The sequence below is a fragment of the Oncorhynchus gorbuscha genome, linkage group LG09 (assembly GCF_021184085.1).
Source record: "Oncorhynchus gorbuscha isolate QuinsamMale2020 ecotype Even-year linkage group LG09, OgorEven_v1.0, whole genome shotgun sequence".
In the NCBI taxonomy this organism is placed as follows: Eukaryota; Metazoa; Chordata; class Actinopteri; order Salmoniformes; family Salmonidae; genus Oncorhynchus; species Oncorhynchus gorbuscha.
In genome coordinates, this window is record NC_060181.1 from 45,576,038 (window position 1) to 45,594,742 (window position 18,705).

Sequence of the window (18,705 nt, forward strand, 5' to 3'; positions counted from 1 at the left end):
TATATATATTTTTTTTTAAACAGGACAAATATGAAGGGGCACGTACTCACTTGACCCCTATTGGGATGATGCCTCTGGTGTCCTGAGCCAATGAATAACAACAGGGTGGTAAGGTTGGGTAGAACTGCACCCTGGTATCGAAGAAGTGGCCCAACTAGCCTGTCTGGCTAAAGAGTGGGAGGGGCTTTCCCCTGCAGTGAAAAGGTGTACTCTAACCTGAGCAAGGACAGAGAGGAGCAAACATACTTAGGGCCAGCAGTGACAATTCAGATAGTCAGTGACAGAGGACAGAGAGGGACCTCAAGATTTGAAAAGCATCCAGCTTGAAGATGCCAGCTCTGTGGCGCTCCACTTTCGTCCTGGTGATGGTACTGCTTGCCATTAGTAGGCCCAGCCTGGCATCTGAGGCCGTAGAACATGGAACAGAACATACTATCACCACCCTGCCCATCGTTATCTGGAAGTGGGAGGAAATTCATTTCCCATACCTGGTGGCACTCTGGATCCTGGTCAGCTGGCTCTGCAAACTCGGTGAGTTCCATACATGTACATCAGTGGAAGCTGGTGACATGAAAAATTAAGGAGGATGGGAGACTCACGGTATATACTCGGAACACACGGAGACGACAAATGACGGTATGAGGCATGAGTTGGGGTGTTCAGAGGCTTGACGTCAGTGTAGGACAGGGGTTGAGGTGTTCATAGGCTTCAGTGCAGGACAGGCTCATCATGGATGGATGGTGTTGGAGAAGAGCTCAAGTCTTCCAATGAGGGCAGGACAGGATTTGACAGAGAAGACAAAAAAACAATAACACAATACACTACACAGTTACACAAAAGATCTGAGAATGAGTTAGTCCAAGCAAGTAAAATCATTCATGTGTAATAATGTGATTGTGTTTGTGTGTGTGATTGACTCTACATACAGTAATGAGAGAAAATTGATATGGGTACTCACAGTGCTTGGAGAGGAAACATTCAATGTGCCAGTAGATGAGCAGGCACATGAGAAGTGGCATCAGTTCATATCAGGAGAGAGTTGACAATAGTTGACAGGAGGGGACTTACCTGTAAATACAAATAGCAGATACATTCCATTACAGCTGTGCCATCGTAGGTTTGGGCAACGATTTTTTCCATGAAGTTAAACTCAGACATATCAGAATTCACAAATTCAAACACAGACTACAAATCTTGCCCAACCAACACATCAAAGTAGACAAAAAAACATTCCCAAATCCCTGATCATCCACATACCTGACAGTAACTGACAACTGCAAGCAGACTGGTTGCACCATCCCAGCCTATGGAGGGACCCGTTTTTCCTAATGAAGTGACATGGTTTAAAAAAACTCCTGAAAAAACTCCTGGCCCTGGGGGGATGAAAATCCTGTCAAACTGCAATAACCTTAAAACTTGTTTATATGAAATATATTTAGACTAGATTAAGAGGGGGATTTCCTCTATCCAGACGCAGAGATAACAACTGATAGCGAATAAAACTCACAGGGCTGAGCTTGCTTAATGCATGTTTGCATCATGCAGGCCAACTGTAGACCTATCATCACTATTATGTTGGTTGATTAATTCCAGTGAATTATTTTGAATTGAAAACATATAGGCAGCCTAGCCAATTTGGAATATAAACCAAATTTGATAACATTCACATTTTCTCCTCACACAAATGGACTATAAATACATAACGTTACCCATTTGTTTAACCTGAGCAGATGGACAGGGTGCATAGGCTGTATGCAGCTGCTATTTGTCACGTCTTGGTCATTGTATCTTGTGTTTTTGTTATATGTTTGGGTAGGCCAGGGTGTGACATGGGTTTATATGTTGTATTTCGTATTGGGGTTTGTATTAATTAGGAGTGTGTATTAGTAGGGGTGTGTCTAGTTAGGCTTGGCTGCCTGAGGCGATTCCTAATTGGAGTCAGCTGATTCTCGTTGTCTCGGATTGGGAACCGTATTTAGGCAGCCTGAGTGCGCGTTGTATTTCGTGGGCGATTGTACCTGTCTTTGTGTTAGTCACCAGATAGGCTGTAATTAGTTTCACTCGTTTGTTGTTTTGTATTCTCAGTTATTTCATGTACAGCATTTTCTTCATTAAAAGTCATGAGTAACCTACACGCTGCATTTCGGTCTGACTCACTTCAAACAACAGAGGAATAGCATTACAGAATCACCCACCATTCACAGACCGAGCAGCGTGTGAACTGGCAGGATCTGAAGGAGGACGTTATGGACAACAGAAGCAAGGAGTATACTACGTGGGAGGAAATCGACAGGTGGGCGGCCGACCCAGAGCGAGTGCAGGAGCCCGCCTGGGATTCCCTACAGCAATGCGAGGGCTATACATGGATGGAATCGAAAAGGAAAGCACGGCTATACAGAGCGAAAACCGTAGGTAACGGGAAAGCGCAGAGAGAGAGTGGCAGAGTCAGGAGTCAGACCTGAGCCTACTCTCCCTGTTAATTGTGAGGAGCAGCAATATGAGGACTTCTGGTCTTGGGAGATGATATTAGACGGAAAAGGACCCTGGGCGCAGCCGGGAGAATATCGCAGTCCCAAGGAGGAAATAGAAGTAGCTAAAGCGGAGAGGCGCGAGTATGAGGAGGCAGCACTGCGATGCAGTTGGAAACCGGAAAGTCACCCCCAAAAATTTATTGGGGGGTGCTAAAAGGGAGAATAGTTATGCCAGGTAGGAAACCTGCGCATACTCCCTGTGCTCACCGTTGGGCTAGAGAGACTGGGCAGGCACCGTGTTATGCTATGGAGCGCACTGTGTTTCCAGTGCGGGTGCAGAGCCAGCTGCGACTCATACCAGCCCTTCCTATTGGCCGGGCTAGAGTGGGCATCGAGCCAGGTAAGCTTGGGCAGGCTCGGTGCTCAAGAGCTCCAGTGCGCCTGCACGGTCCGGTCTATCCAGAGCCACCTATACACACCAGTCCTCCGGTAGCAGATCCCCGCACCAGGCTTCCTGTACATGTCCTCGCGCCAGTACCACCAGTTCCAGCACCACGCACCAGGCCTCCAGTGCGCCTCGCCTGTTCAGCGCAGCCTGCTTTTCTCCCCTCCTCAGCTGTTCAGCCAGAGCCTTTTTTCCTGCGCTGCCGGAGTCTCCTGCCCACAGTGCTCCCAGTGGTCCAGTGCGCCTCGCCTGTTCTTTTCTCCCCTCCTGCACTGTTGGAGTCTCAGCCTGTTCAGCTCAGCCAGAGCCTTTCTCCTCTCCTGCGCTGCCGGAGTCTCCTGTCTGCCCAGCGCCGCCAGTCGGCTCCAGCGTCACCAGTCTGCCAGGATCCGCCAGAAGTGCCAGTCTGCCAGGATCCGCCAGAAGTGCCAGTCTGCCAAGATCTTCTAGATCGGCCAGACAACCTGAATCATCCAGGTCCACCAGCCAGCCAGGATTTACCGGAGCCTACTACCTGCCTGAGCTTCCTCTCAGTACTGAGCTTCCTTTCAGTACTAGGCTTCCTCTCTGTACTGGGCTGCTTCGGTCCCGGGCTGCCCCTCTGTCCCGAGATGCCCCTCTGTCCCGAGATGCCCCTCTGTCCTGAGCTGCCCCTCTGTCCCGAGCTGCCCCTCTGTCCCGAGCTGCCCCTCTGTCCCGAGCTGCCCCTCGGTCCCGAGCTGCCCCTCGGTCCCGAGCTGCCCCTCGGTCCCGAGCTGCCCCTCAGTTATGTGGGGATCAGGGTGAGGACTATTAGGCCATGGTCTGCGGAGAAAGTGGATTATCCTAGGACGCGAAGGGGAGGAACTAGGACATTTATGGAGTGGGGTCCACGTCCCGAGCCAGAACCGCCACCATGGACAGACGCCCACCCGGACCCTCCCTATGCTCTTGAGGTGCGTCCTGGAGTCCGCACCTTAGGGGGGGGGTTCTGTCACGCCTTGGTCATTGTATCTTGTGTTTTTGTTATATGTTTGGGTAGGCCAGGGTGTGACATGGGTTTATATGTTGTATTTCGTATTGGGGTTTGTATTAATTAGGAGTGTGTATTAGTAGGGGTGTATCTAGTTAGGCTTGGCTGCCTGAGGCGATTCCTAATTGGAGTCAGCTGATTCTCGTTGTCTCGGATTGGGAACCGTATTTAGGCAGCCTGAGTGCGCGTTGTATTTCGTGGGCGATTGTACCTGTCTTTGTGTTAGTCACCAGATAGGCTGTAATTAGTTTCACTCGTTTGTTGTTTTGTATTCTCAGTTATTTCATGTACAGCATTTTCTTCATTAAAAGTAATGAGTAACCTACACGCTGCATTTCGGTCTGACTCACTTCAAACAACAGATGAATATCATTACACTATTATTAGTAGCCTACCGGTGATCTGACTGAAAAATCGTCTCGTTTTCATCCCATACAGTATGTCAGATCTCTAATGCAGGGGATCTTAAACATGTTCAGCCTGGGACCCAAATTAGAAATTCTGTGTTTTCCTGGGACCCAAGCTTAGGAAAATATATTCAACTATACATAAATATCGGTACATTTCATTCCCCTTATGCCTAAAACAAATGCAATATAGACAAAAACAAATAACAATTAAATTAAATAGCCATATAAATATCTATTCATGTTTATTTCCCCCCATTAAAAACACTCTTACGTATCTGTCTAGGTTGGAACTGTTGCTGTTAAAATACAATACATCATTTTCATTCTGAACTGGAATGAACCGATTGATCACATCACACAGATGAATAACAGAACACACACACACACGCACACACACACACACACACACACACACACACACACACACACACACACACACACACACACACACACACACACACACACACACACACACACACACACACACACACACACACACGTGCACACACACACACACACACACACACACACACACACACACACACACACACACACACACACACACACACACACACACACACACACACACACACACACACACACACACACACACACACACACACACACACACACACACAGTCCTAATGAGAGCATGTCTATTCTGGGTTCCATTTTCTCCTGTAATTTGAAGAAACTTCCCCAGGCTACTCATCTTTATAGTATTTCATCGTACCATAGATTGCCACCCTCTATTCACGCTCTGAGAGTTTGTTTGGTAACGCTTTACTTTACCCTGAGTCATAAGAACCAACATTAAACTGTCATAATCAATACATAACAGATGTTATAAACCAAGCTGGTGTCAGCTTAAGACAATGACTTTACACTGTCATAACACAGCAAATTAACCGTGTGTTAGTGTAAAATTGTTCTTTGCCGATTTGGACATCAGGTGACCATTTAATTGATGCAGGACTTATTTATGTGTTTCAACAGAAAAGCGATAATGTAATTTGTGGTAATGTATATGCGTATGTACAGATATGAGCTATGGTGTGTCATCTTTTGAATATTAACTGTTAAAGGTAATGGAGCATCTACCATGTTTAGGTCTTGATTGTTGTGGTGACATGGTGGTCAATAGCAATGTGAGTGTACACACCAGACACAATTGAGTTGTGACATTGATTACACTTTTTGTGTGTTTGTGTAAATGTGCATACACTGTGCATAGATAGGTACAGTGCCTTCACAAAGTATTCACACCCCTTGAATTTTTACACAGGTTGTTATAACAAGGTGGGATTCAAATGGATTTAATTGTATTTTTTCCCAATTATCTACACAAAATACAACAAAAAAAGTGGAAGAAAAGTCTAACATGTCAAAATAAATATATTCAGTATATATGAAAAATGCACTATACTGTATCCTGATAAGATAAGTATTCAACTCCCTGTTGGAATCAACTTTGGCAGCGATTTAAAGTTGTGAGTCGTTCTGGGTAAGTCTCTAAGACTTTCTTCTTTTATTCTTAAAAAAAATCTTCAAACTCAGTCAATATAGTTGTTGATCATTGCTAGGCAGCCATTTTTAAGTCTTGCCATAGATTTTCAAGCCGATTTAAGTCAAAACTAGAGGTGTGCCGAGTACTCATATTTTTTGTAATTATCCGTGATGGGAAACATTATTTTCAGCAGCCAAGCACGCATCTCTCTTTCACTCAAATATAATCTGTATCTAGTCATTGTTGTTCAATCTACTTATTTCTTGTCGACTTTGCTGAGGCCATATGGTTGTTTTTGTCTGTCTACTTGGTATTGTTTAGTAGGCCTACTTTGTCATTATAATTATTCCATTGCTGACAACGTCTGTGTTATGTTGTGATCTTAGCCCATGCTTGCTTGCTATTATTATTTATTTGAATGCGCACATGTTCACCGAGAGACAAATCATTAGAAAATAAAATGGCAAATGTATATGGTTCATTTTTAATCCACATTTTTATAGGGGTAGATTGGGTAGGGGTAGGGGCATTTAAAGCTTTTGGGTTTTCCAATCACGAGTAAATCCGATTACGAGTATCAAGTGTGATAAAATGGATATGATTATGAGTACGAGTATGACGAATGAGTACACCCCTAGTCAAAACTGTAACTAGGACATTCAGGAACATTACATGTTGTCTTGGTAAGCAACGCTAGTGTGGCCTTGTGTTTTAGGTTATTGTCCTACTGAAAGGTGAATGTGTCTCCCAGTGCCTGTTGGAAACCAGACTGAACCATGTTTTCCACTAGGAATTTGCCTGTGATTAGCTATATGTAATGAACTTCGTCTGCTGTTAGAAGAGAGGCAGACCGAAATGCAGCATGTAGGTTACTCATGACTTTTAATGAAGCTATATGGTACATGAAATAATGGAAGAAGAAAACAACAAACGAATGAAACAAAATACAGCCTATCTGGTGACTAACACTAAGACAGGTACAATCACCCACGAAATACAACGCGCACTCAGGCTACCTAAATACGGTTCCCAATCCGAGACAACTAGAATCAGCTGACTCCAATTAGGAATCGCCTCAGGCAGCCAAGCCTAACTAGACACACCCCTAATAATACACACTCCCAATTAATACAAACCCTAATACGAAAATACAACATATAAACCCATGTCACACCCTGGCCTACCCAAACATATAACAAAAACACAAGATACAATGACCAAGGCGTGACACTATATTCTGTTTCTTTTCATCATAAAACCTTCCTAGTCATTGCCAATGACAAGCATACCCATAACATGATGCAGCCATCACTCTTGAAAATAAATATGAAGCGTGGTACTCAGTGATTGCTGTGTTGGATTTGCACCAAACATAACAGTTCGTATTCAGGACATAAAGTACATTTCTTGTCACATTTTTTGCAGTTTTACTTAATAACTTATTGCAAACAGGATACATGTTTTGGAATGTATTTATTCTGTACAGGCTTCCTTCTTTCCACTCTGTCTATTAGGTTAGTATTGGAGTAATTACAATGTTGTTGTTCCATCCTCAGTTTTCTCCTATCACAGCCATTAAAATCTGTAACTGTTTTAAAGTCAACATTGGCCTCATGTTGAAATCCCTGAGTGGTTTCCTTCCTCGCCGGCAACTTAGTTAGGAAGGATGCCTGTATCTTTGTAGTGACTGGGTGTATTGACTGAGAGACCTTAAAATTGTTGTATGTTTGGGGTACAGAGAAGAGATAGTCATTCAAAAATCATGTTAAACACTATTGCACACAGTGTCAGGAACCGGTTACGAACCCGGGTCTCCGGAGTGAGAAACAGTCACTTAACCAACTGAGCCACGAATAGTCGGCAGAACCCAAAGATGAGGCAGACACAGCAGTACTTGAGACGGTGTATTTAATGAAGTAAAAAGTGAAGTTCTTCAGGAAAACATGTAACTCCACAACCTCAAAAGGAATTCCATAAGAACAAAGGTAATCCTCCAAGACAAAAAGGTAAATCCACAAGGTGTAAGGTATAGCACAAAAAGCCTTAAAAGATACTCAAAAAACAAATAAACAAGAACAAAAAACAGAATTCCTCAAGAGAGTCCACCGGGATCAACAAGAGTACACGGAGTACTAGGGCTGGGTGCTAACATACAAACACAGAGCACAGAACTGAGGAAAACAAAGGGTTTAAATACAATCAGGGGAAACGAGGCACAGGTGCAAATAATAATGGGGATCAAGGGAAAACAAAAGGTCAAAAGGCACAATGGGGGCATCTAGTGACCAAAAACCGGAACAACCCTGGCCAAATCCTGACAGAACCCCCCCCCCCCTAGGAACGGCTCCTGACGTTCCTACCAGCTCTCTCAGGGTGGAGGGCCCTGAACTGACGAATGAGGTCAGGGTCCAGTATGTCTTTGGCAGGAACCCAGGAGCGCTCCTCGGGACCGTAGCCTTCCCAGTCCACCAGATACTGCCAGGACCGCTGCACCCGGCGGGAATCCAGTATCCGATGGATGGTATAAGTCGGCTGGCCTGCAATGACACGAGGCGGAGGGGGAGGTCTGTCTGCCGGGACAAGGGGAGAAAAAACAACAGGTTTTAATAAGGAAATGTGAAACGTGGGATTAATCTTAAGGGATCTGGGTAAGTGTAGGCGATAAGAAACTGGGTTAACTCTCCTGGCAACCTTAAAGGGACCGATGTATTTTTGGGACAGCTTGCGAGACTCCACCCGTAGTGATAAGTCTCTTGTGGAGAGCCAGACTCTCTGGCCGGGGCGCAGGGTAGGCCCGGGACGGCGACATCTGTTGGCTTGTTGTTGGTACCTCTGTGAGGAACGCACAAGATTAAGACGGGTCTTCCTCCACATAAGCCGACAGCGTCTGACGAACTTCAAGGCTGAAGGCACTCTGACTTCTGCCTCCTGGTCCGGGAACAATGGAGGGGCATAGCCAAACTGACACTCGTGCGGGGACATACCAGTGGAGGAGGAGCGCAAGGTGTTGTGCGCGTATTCGGCCCAAACAATGAAGGACGACCATGTGGACGGGTTGTTACGAGTCATACATCGGAGGGTGGTTTCCAGCTCTTGATTCATCCTCTCTGTTTGGCCGTTGGACTCCGGATGGTACCCTGAAGATAGACTGGCAGAAGCACCCATGAGTTGGCAGAAGGCCTTCCAAAACCTTGAGGCGAACTGGGGACCTCTGTCAGAAACCATATCTTGAGGAATGCCGAAGACTCGGAAACACATGATTAATTACCAACTCAGCCGTTTCCTTGGCAGAAGGTAACTTAGTCAGAGGGACGAACCTGGCCGCCTTAGAAAACCTGTCGATTATGACTAGGATAGTAGTATTGCCATGGGATGGAGGAAGGCCAGTAATAAAGTCCAACGAAATATGGGACCAGGGTCTGTGGGGAACAGGTAAAGGGTGAAGGAGTCCTTGCGGGTGGAGGTGAGAAGATTTGCCCTGGCAGCACACGGGGCAGGCATTGACGGAAGTGGCAACGTCTTCTCTTATGGTAGGCCACCAGAACTTACGCTGGATGAACTCCAAGGTGCGACCTACGCCCGGGTGACAGGTGAGGCGAGAGGAGTGCCCCCACAGAAGGACCTGAGTCCTCACTGCCTTGGGGACAAACAACCGATTGGCAGGACCTCCTTTCGGGTCCGGTTCAAAAGCTTGAGCTCGTCTCACGGTATCCTCAACTTGCCACGAGATCGGAGCCACGATCTTAGCAGCAGGAAGGACAGGCATGTCCGTGTCATCTCGAATGGCAGGAGCGTAGACTCGGGACAGGGCATCCGGTTTGAGATTCTTCGACCCGGGCCGATAGGTGAGGATAAACTGGAATCGATTGAAGAAAAGAGACCATCTAGCTTGTCTAGAGTTCAACCGCTTCGCCTGCTGGATATACTCCAGATTTTTGTGGTCCGTAAGCACTTGAAACGGGTGAGATGCCCCCTCGAGCCAGTGTCTCCATTCCTTCAATGCCATCTTAACCGCTAGGAGTTCACGATCCCCCACATTGTAGTTCCTCTCAGCCGGGGTAAGCCGGTGTGAGAAGAAAGCGCACGGATGAAGCTTCTTGTCTTCACCCCTCTGAGACAGGACAGCTCCAACACCAACCTCTGAGGCGTCTACCTCCACCACAAATGGTTCATCCGTAGTCGGTAGTATCAGGATGGGAGCAGAGAGGACGCGCTGCTTGAGTCCTTGGAAGGCCGTCTCAGCTTCTCTTCCCCACAAAAACCTTGCATTGCCACCCTTGGTTAAAGCTGAGAGAGGGGCTGCCACCAAGCTGAAGTTCTTGATGAACTTGCGGTAAAAGTTAGTGAAGCCCAGGAAACGCTTAACTTCCTTAACGGATTTGGGGGTGGGCCAATCCGCTACCACCCCTACCTTCCTGGGGTCCATTTGGACTCGACCGGGTTCCACTACAAATCCCAGAAATTGTACTCGGGATGAATGGAATTCACATTTTTCCGGCTTAACGTACGGATGGCTGTCTAGGAGGCGTTTGAGTACTTGTCTGACATGCTTTGTGTGTTCTTGAAGAGAGCTCGAAAAGATGAGGATGTCATCCAAGTAAACAAACACAAATATGTTAAGCATATCCCTAAGCACATCGTTTATGAGCGCTTGGAACACCGCTGGGGCGTTGGTCCGGCCGAAGGGCATCACCAAGTATTCATAGTGACCAGTAGGCGTGTTGAAAGCGGTCTTCCACTCGTCACCAGGTCTGATCCGCACAAGATGGTATGCGTTCCGCAGGTCAAGCTTAGTGAAAACAACTGCTTCCTGGAGCAGCTCGAAGGCTGTGGCCATAAGGGGTAGCGGGTAACGGTTACGAACGGTTATGGCATTGAGTCCCCGGTAGTCGATGCAAGGACGTAATCCACCATCTTTCTTGGCCACAAAGAAAAACCCTGCTCCCGCCGGGGAGGTGGATGGACGCATGAGGCCTGCTTCCAGAGCATCCTTGATGTAGGTATCCATAGCAGCTCGTTCGGGTGGAGATAGGGAAAAGATCCGACCCCTGGGGGGGCAAGTGCCCGGAAACAGTTCGATGGGGCAATCATAAGGTCTATGGGGTGGTAGCATGGTGGCCCTCTGTTTGCTAAATACCAGTTTGAGGTCATGGTAACACTCAGGAACTCGGGTCAGGTCGATGGATTCTAAAGACTCGGGAGTAGAACTCGGGGAATTCGGGAAAATACAAGTAGTTTGGCACGTAGGACCCCACTGCTTGATAGTGCCCACAGACCAGTCGATGTGAGGGTTATGGCTGTGAAGCAAGGGGTATCCAAGGACGAGAGGGAACTCGGAACAGGAGATCAAATGAAAGTTCATCAATTCCTGGTGTTGTGAAACTGAAAGTCGCAAGGAGGTAGTGACATGAGTGACAAGTCCAGATCCCAAAGGGCTTCCATCCAATGTAGTAACCCTCATGGGGTCACTTAGAGGTTCAGAGGGAACGCCATTCTCCTTCGCCCAGACACCATCCATGAAGTTACCTGCGGCTCCAGAGTCTACCAAGGCTTGAAAGTGAAGCTTGTGGTTGTCCCAGGAAAGGGTGACTGGAATGAGCAGACGGGAGTTGGACAGATGGGAGGAGGTTATGTTTCCCGTTACAGTTCCCCCCGGTCTGTACGGGACAGAGTGTTTCCCTGGAGCCCGGGACATGTGGAACGGAAATGGCCCGGTTTACCGCAATATAGACAGCGTCGCTCCCTCATCTGGCGGTCTCTCTCAGCCTGGGAGATGCGTCCAATCTGCATGGGTTCCGGTGGAGCCAGCGAGGATAAAGGTGGGAACTCGGAGCTGGGACTGATAGGGGCTAGAGGTCTACGGTTGAGTTCTCTCTCTCTCAGACGCTGGTCAATGCGTGAGGCCGACTTGATCAGGGACTCGAGATTGTCCGGTGGTTCCTGAGTGGCCAGTTCATCTTGGATAGTGTCGGAAAGGCCTTTCAGAAAGCACACCGTGAGCGGCTCGTTGTTCCAGCCACTCGCTGCTGCCACCGTGCAGAACTGGATCGCATAGTCCGTCACGCTGCGCCAACCTTGGTGGAGAGTCAGGAGCTGTTTGGCTGAGTCAGAACCACTGCTTGGGCCTTGAAACACTCGTTTGAATTCCTCAGCAAGGCAGAGTAGCTGGCACAGCAGGAATTATGGGCATCCCACACAGCAGTAGCCCAGGCCAGGGTGATGATATATGCGATCTTAGACCGGTCGGTGGGGAACGACGAGGGTTGCAGCTCGAAGGAGAGAGAACATTGGGTGAGAAACCCTTTACAAGCACTTGGATCACCTGAGAACTGTTGGGGAGGTGGAAGCCAGAGGGTTAACTGCCATGGGTACGTGAATCTGAGGTACTGGGACGGGAACTGTTGCCAGGGTAAGTCGATCAGATATCTGCTTTATGGAAGTCAGCATCTCCGACAGAAGATGAGAATGTCTAGCCATTAAGGCCTCTTGCTGAACCAGGGCAGCTTCGTGGCGTTGGACAGTCTCCTGGTGGTGGAGGTCCTGGGAACTGGTTGCCTCTGTGTTCATTTTTGGCTCTGTGTTTCTGTCAGGACCCGGTTACGAACCCGGGTCTCCGGAGTGAGAAACAGTCACTTAACCAACTGAGCCACGAATAGTCGGCAGAACCCAGAAGATGAGGCAGACACAGCAGTACTTGAGACGGTGTATTTAATGAAGTAAAAAGTGAAGTTCTTCAGGAAAACATGTAACTCCACAACCTCAAAAGGAATTCCATAAGAACAAAGGTAATCCTCCAAGACAAAAAGGTAAATCCACAAGGTGGAAGGTATAGCACAAAAAGCCTCAAAAAACAAATAAACAAGAACAAAAAACAGAATTCCTCAAGAGAGTCCACCGGGATCAACATACAAACACAGAGCACAGAACTGAGGAAAACAAAGGGTTTAAATGCAATCAGGGGAAACGAGGCACAGGTGCAAATAATAATGGGGATCAAGGGAAAACAAAAGGTCAAAAGGCACAATGGGGGCATCTAGTGACCAAAAACCGGAATAACCCTGGCCAAATCCTGACACACAGAGTGAGTGTGACTTGTTGTGACGTATGTGACTTGTTAAGCAAATTTTTACTCCTGAACTTATTTAGGCTTGCCAAAACAAAAGGGGTTGAATACTTATTTACTAAAGACATTTAAGCTTTTCATTTGTGATTCATTTGTAAACATTTTGAAAAACATAATTCAACTTTGGCATTATGGGGTATTGTCAATATAATCAATTTTAAATTCAGGCTGTAACACACAAAATGTGGAAAAAGTAAAGGGGTGTGAATAGTTTCTGAAGACACTGTACATAAAGATACTGCTATGGCTGTCGTTGGAATGAGACCAAGGTGCAGCGTGGTAGGCGTACATTTTGAATTTATTAAACGACATGTAAAGTATAGTAGCGTTAAACCAGCAACTAACAAAAACAAGATCCCACAATAGAAAGTGGGAAAAAGAGCTGTCTAAGTATGATCCCCAATCAAAGACAACGATAGACAGCTGCCTCTGATTGGGAACCATACTCGGCCAAAAACAAAGAAATAGACAACATAGAATGCCCACCCCAAATCACACCCTGACCTAACCAAGTAGAGAAATAAAACGTCTCTCTAAGGTCAGGGCGTGACAGATACAGTACATGTGGGGAGTGTGTTTGCCATGCATATGATGGAGGAAATGCACAGCATTTAGTATTGCAGGCAGATATAGACTACATATAGATTTACATATGGGCTCTCCTTGCAGATTACCTCAAATTTTGCTGGTCATTAATCCCTTCATTTTACCCTATGCTGACGTCTGTGAAACAGCCCCTCAAAACATATCCACATTATTTACACTGGTGACTCTGAGGGGCACTTATTAAACAGCTTCAAGAATACAACACAAGCTAATACTTATTTAACGCCATTAACATTAGCATTGTTTTACAGAACTAATAGAAAAATTACATAAGCACAGTTGAGTATAACACCTTGAAGGTTATGAAATCAGTACCTTGCGTGTCCGTGGTTATAAAGGAATACACAGAATGTTATGCAGGTGAATGAGGACCCAAAAGCGACTTAACGGAAACAGAGTCTTTATTCCAGTCTTAAACAAAAGCGATAATCCTGGATATTATCTAGGTAAATGCAAAAACAGGAAAACTGAAATCCACTCGTCAGTAGAGAGGAACGACTGGAGACGCGACCACAGACTGCAGGTCGCTTCGGGAAGGCACTGGCCGTAGCTGACATTGACACCTGCTCACACGCAGCATCTGAAGAAGGTAAAAACACGACAGGGCGGAACAAGGACACAGAACAGTGAACATCAAACAAGGATCCGACAAGGACAGAAGCGGAAAACAGAGGGAGAAATAGGGACTCTAATCAGAGGGCAAAATAGGGGACAGGTGTGAAAAGAGTAAATGAGGAACAGCTGGGAGCAGGAACGGAACGATAGAGAGAGAGAGCGAGAGAGGGAGAGAGGGAGGGGGAGAGAGAGGGATAGAAAGAGGGAAAGAACCTAATAAGACCAGCAGAGGGAAACGAATAGAAGGGAAGCACAGAGACAAGACATGATAATCAATGACAAAACATGACACAGAATGCATTATGCTCCATACATAAATACTGTGTGTTACAGTAGAAATGACATAACACGATATACAGAAACATTATTATAATAAGATAATAAGGCACTTACTTTGATAGAAATGCCCACAGTAATTATTAGTAAGGAAAACAACAATGAAGGCAATGCGCTGGGGCTAAAAGTTCTGTCAGGTTCTGTTTTGACTGGAGATGCGCAAATGTCTGCATACTTGACCTGAGGAAACAATGGTAGAGTGCTTGGGTTTCATTGAAGAGAGAAGTTTGTCTGACTCATCTAGCTAATCCTTGCCTTACATGAGCCTAGAATTCCTCCGCCACAGTGAAATGGGCTACTTTCTACGTGAATTAATGAGGAGGTGGAACGCACCTACCTCACTGTTACACAATAATGTACAATTGACTAGTTGAAACATTTTCTATAGATAATTAGCAGGCAGCGTGCCTTGGTTTGAGGGCAGCTATGGTTAAATATTCTTTATTTGTCAAAAAGCAGTCAAGCATCGATCATCAAGTGACCAGAATCAGACCCTCAATATTTATTTGAAAGGACCTTCAAGATCACTGTGCACTTTCAACACCCTGTGAAGTTCATCATAAGTTATTTCATCTGTAGCCTAATCAATTGCATGGTTTCCCGAGTCTAAGTGGGATGGCCACACACCATATCATCGAGTGACTCCAAGTTTACTTCGACATAATGGTTTTTCTATCAATATATTTGCACATGAATGCATTTCCACCGCCATTTCTACCATAATTAATTTTACCAGCACAAAAAGGTCCCACCATGTCGAAGGAACCAATTATCTGTCAGCATTTATATTTTACTCGCATAAAAAACAGTAGACAGAAATGGGGTTAGTGAATGAATTCTGACATCACATGCATAAGAAAACTCACTCAGGGGGGACTGTTAGAGATATCCCTAATATTTATGATTATTTCTTTGAATTGCGTGCCCTCCAGTTTCACCGGAAGTTGTCCCGCTAGCGGGAAGCCTAGCCCTATTAACTGAGCTTCAGGCTGCCAGAAGCAACACTTAAAACACCTAAGCAAAAATATATAGCCCTAAGTCCTCTGGTTGGATGACAAATCCAGAGGTTACTGTTCAGTTAGTGAAAATGTTCACTTTGAGATAGAAGCCAGCCAGCTTGGTAGGAATTGATCCTGTGGACGAAGTTAAAGAAGGAGTGATGGCATGGAATCTGAAAAAGCATTACCGACTTTATAAACTTGCCTCTCTCCACTAATCCAGATTGATTGAGTGATGAGAACATTTATAACGGCACATTGCTGGTTAATCATACTCCAGGGACAGAAAAAAATGACACTTTCTCAGTCTTCTGAAATGGTTGATCATTTGCAAGTTTCGCAACCTCACACATTTGAATCCTTTTGCTTTACCTTTTAGTTCCGGCTTTGGGTTTCAACACCTGCCTTTGTGTAAAGCCCAATAATGTTGCAAGGTAGGAACAGATGTCAATGTCAGACTCCCTTGTATCCTGTGGACATTTTGATCCCTTTATTGATAAACAATCAAAAAAGTGTAAGGAGGCCGCAGCCTGTAGATCTATGATCAGGTCCTCCCAGTCCATGAGATAGGCAGTAGGATCTTTAAGCCACAACAGAGGATATATATATCAGCACTCCTACTCTAAGATTCTTTATGAATACAACTCCAGGGATCAAGAAAGTGTAAGGAGGCCTGACTAATTAGCTAACTACGCTAAAATGATGCCAGCATCTTGGCTGTGAAAAATTTACTTCAGTGAGCAGCATTTTTGGGACCACAGCCCAGATTCACAAAACCATCTTAAGAAGACATTTCTTCCTAAGTGCCATTTTTTCCTTAACTTTATTCGTATTAAGAAGAAACTTACAAAAAGTTGCTATTCCTCAATAAAGTTATTGAAAATGTTCTTAAGTTTCTTCCCATGTTTCATCTTAAGGAAGTAGTTAAGACACATTTCTTAATGTTCTTAAGATAGCTTATTCTCATGGAGGTGAGAAAATAAGCTAATGAAAGAAATTGAACATGTTTAAAAAAATCAGTATTGATTGTTTGAAATCCCCCCCAAAATAAATTGACCAGTAATATCAGTAATAAATGTGCTAGTTAGTAGGCTAACTTGGTTGCATAGCAACAATCATCTTAAAATAGTTAAGAAGATCGTAAGAAAACTTTGAGAAGTTTTAAGAAAATCATAAATTCTTAAGAAATGTTTGAGGAATTGCACCTAAACTTTCTTATGAACTTCTTTTTTTTTAAGAAGCTCCTTACGTTTTTGCGTAAGAAGTGTTTTGTGAATCTGTGCCCAGGGCCTGGTTTCGCAAAAGCATTTTCAGGCCAAGTTGATTGTTAGAACCTTCGTAGGAGCATCATTAAATCTCTGAGCTGTTTCCCAAAACCATTGTTTCTAAAGTGTCTCTTGAAAAAGCTTGTTATTTTAATGACTGCCTCAGACCACTCGTAGAATAGCTAAGGTTGTCGTTAGATACTTTTGCGCCCTTCCGCGTCACTTTATTCTCAGAAGATTTCCGCTGAACACAAAATCAAGATATTAATCTGTGACGACCTATAACTTCAGAACAAATGTGACTACACATACAAAGTTACCAATTTATTTTCATTGTTACTAACAAACGAAAAATACAAATTTGATTAAATGAAAACCGAGATGACTGTATTAGAAATATAAATACAGTGTAGGCTACACACTGTATCTCTGTTATTTCAATGACCTTACAATCAATTTCATGCTCATTCAGTTGAGTTTAATTGAGCGATTTGTATGTTACTGTCTGTAATTTTTGCTTCAATATATTTCAATATGTTTAACATGTGCACAATAATGTGCCAAATCTTGATTTTGTGCATTATTATAGGGTAAGCATTATAATAAGCCGCCTCAATATTTGTTGCCATAGGTGATAATATCTCTCTAGGATCTGATTCCTTGTCAGTATTGTGGATTAATTAATAATGTTAGGTAAAATATGAAAAGTAGAATGCTGATCCGAGAGTAGTGCTGCCTTTATTTCAATCCACGACGCACTTACTCAACGTTTTCTCTGCATGATGTTTTGGGAAATGCGTGTTACAACTTCGGCCATTGTGGGAAAGATGCATCATTAAAACATTCGTAAGCCTAAGTACAATCGCTATGGGGAAACCGGGCTCAGATCTGTTTGACTTGGCGCCACCTGAATCTACCAAATTATGAACTTTTGTCTTTCATTCACTCTGCGTATCTCTGAATTTGTCTCTTTTGTCCTTGTCTTGCTCTGTTCACCAGTATTCCAGCTGAACCCGTGCCTAACCAGAGTGATCCCGGAGAGCGGCCTCCTCATTTGCATCGGTTGGGTCCTGGGCGGCATCATCTATGGGGCAGACAAGGTGCAGACCTTCAGGCTGCAGCCCTTCACCTTCTTCTTCTACCTGCTGCCCCAGATCGTCCTGGACGCGGGCTACTCCATGCCCAACAAGCTGTTCTTCGGCAACTTGGGCGCCATCCTGGTTTACGCTGTTATTGGCACCTGCTGGAACGCTGCCACTTTGGGACTAGCCCTTTGGGGGTGCTGGTTGGGCGGGGCCATGGGTAAGGCAGGCAACCTATGCGTCCCAAATAACACCCGATTTCCTATGCTAGTGCACTACTTTGACCAGAAGACCCTGGTCAATAGCAGTGCACTATATAGGGAATAGGGTGCCATTTGGGACAGGCCCAACCAAAGTCTGAACTGACCACCATAGAGCAGATCAACATAAAAGACAGGTTCTTCTATAGTTTTACGATGACTGAAACTGGCATTTGTCAGAGTTAACGTGTAAGGTAGATCAAAGGTCTGAGATCATAACACCTTTTACCCTGGGCCTCTGTAGGTACTATCGACACTGGTCTCCTGCAGTTGTTGTTGTTTGGGAGTCTGATTGCTGCTGTGGACCCTGTGGCTGTGATTGCCGTGTTTGAGGAGGTCCATGTCAACGAGGTCCTGTACATCCTGGTGTTTGGGGAGTCCCTTCTCAACGACGGCGTCACAGTGGTCAGTCTCACAAACTTGATCATTCTCATTCATCATTATTAGGATGCATCCCAAATTGCACACTTTTCCCTATATCAGCCATACTCAATAGGTGGTGTCAATACGGACTGTGGGCCTCAAGCTGCAATGTCGTTATTTGGCAGGACATCAGCAGTTTTACTTTTTTATTG

General features: G+C 45.1%; 1 protein-coding gene across 2 annotated transcripts in view; it reads left to right on the forward strand.

Moving 5' to 3' along the window:
- Window positions 1-213: 213 nt before the first annotated feature.
- The window catches only part of LOC124043705 (sodium/hydrogen exchanger 3-like), a 76,990-nt gene continuing 58,498 nt past the window's right edge, over window positions 214-18,705 (forward strand). For both annotated transcript variants that reach the window (XM_046362575.1, XM_046362576.1), the window contains exons 1-3: window positions 214-531; window positions 17,788-18,090; window positions 18,375-18,535. In XM_046362575.1, coding sequence (XP_046218531.1) covers window positions 330-531; window positions 17,788-18,090; window positions 18,375-18,535 — 666 coding nt within the window. In that variant the 5' untranslated portion in view covers window positions 214-329. The remainder of the gene's footprint in view (window positions 532-17,787; window positions 18,091-18,374; window positions 18,536-18,705) is intronic.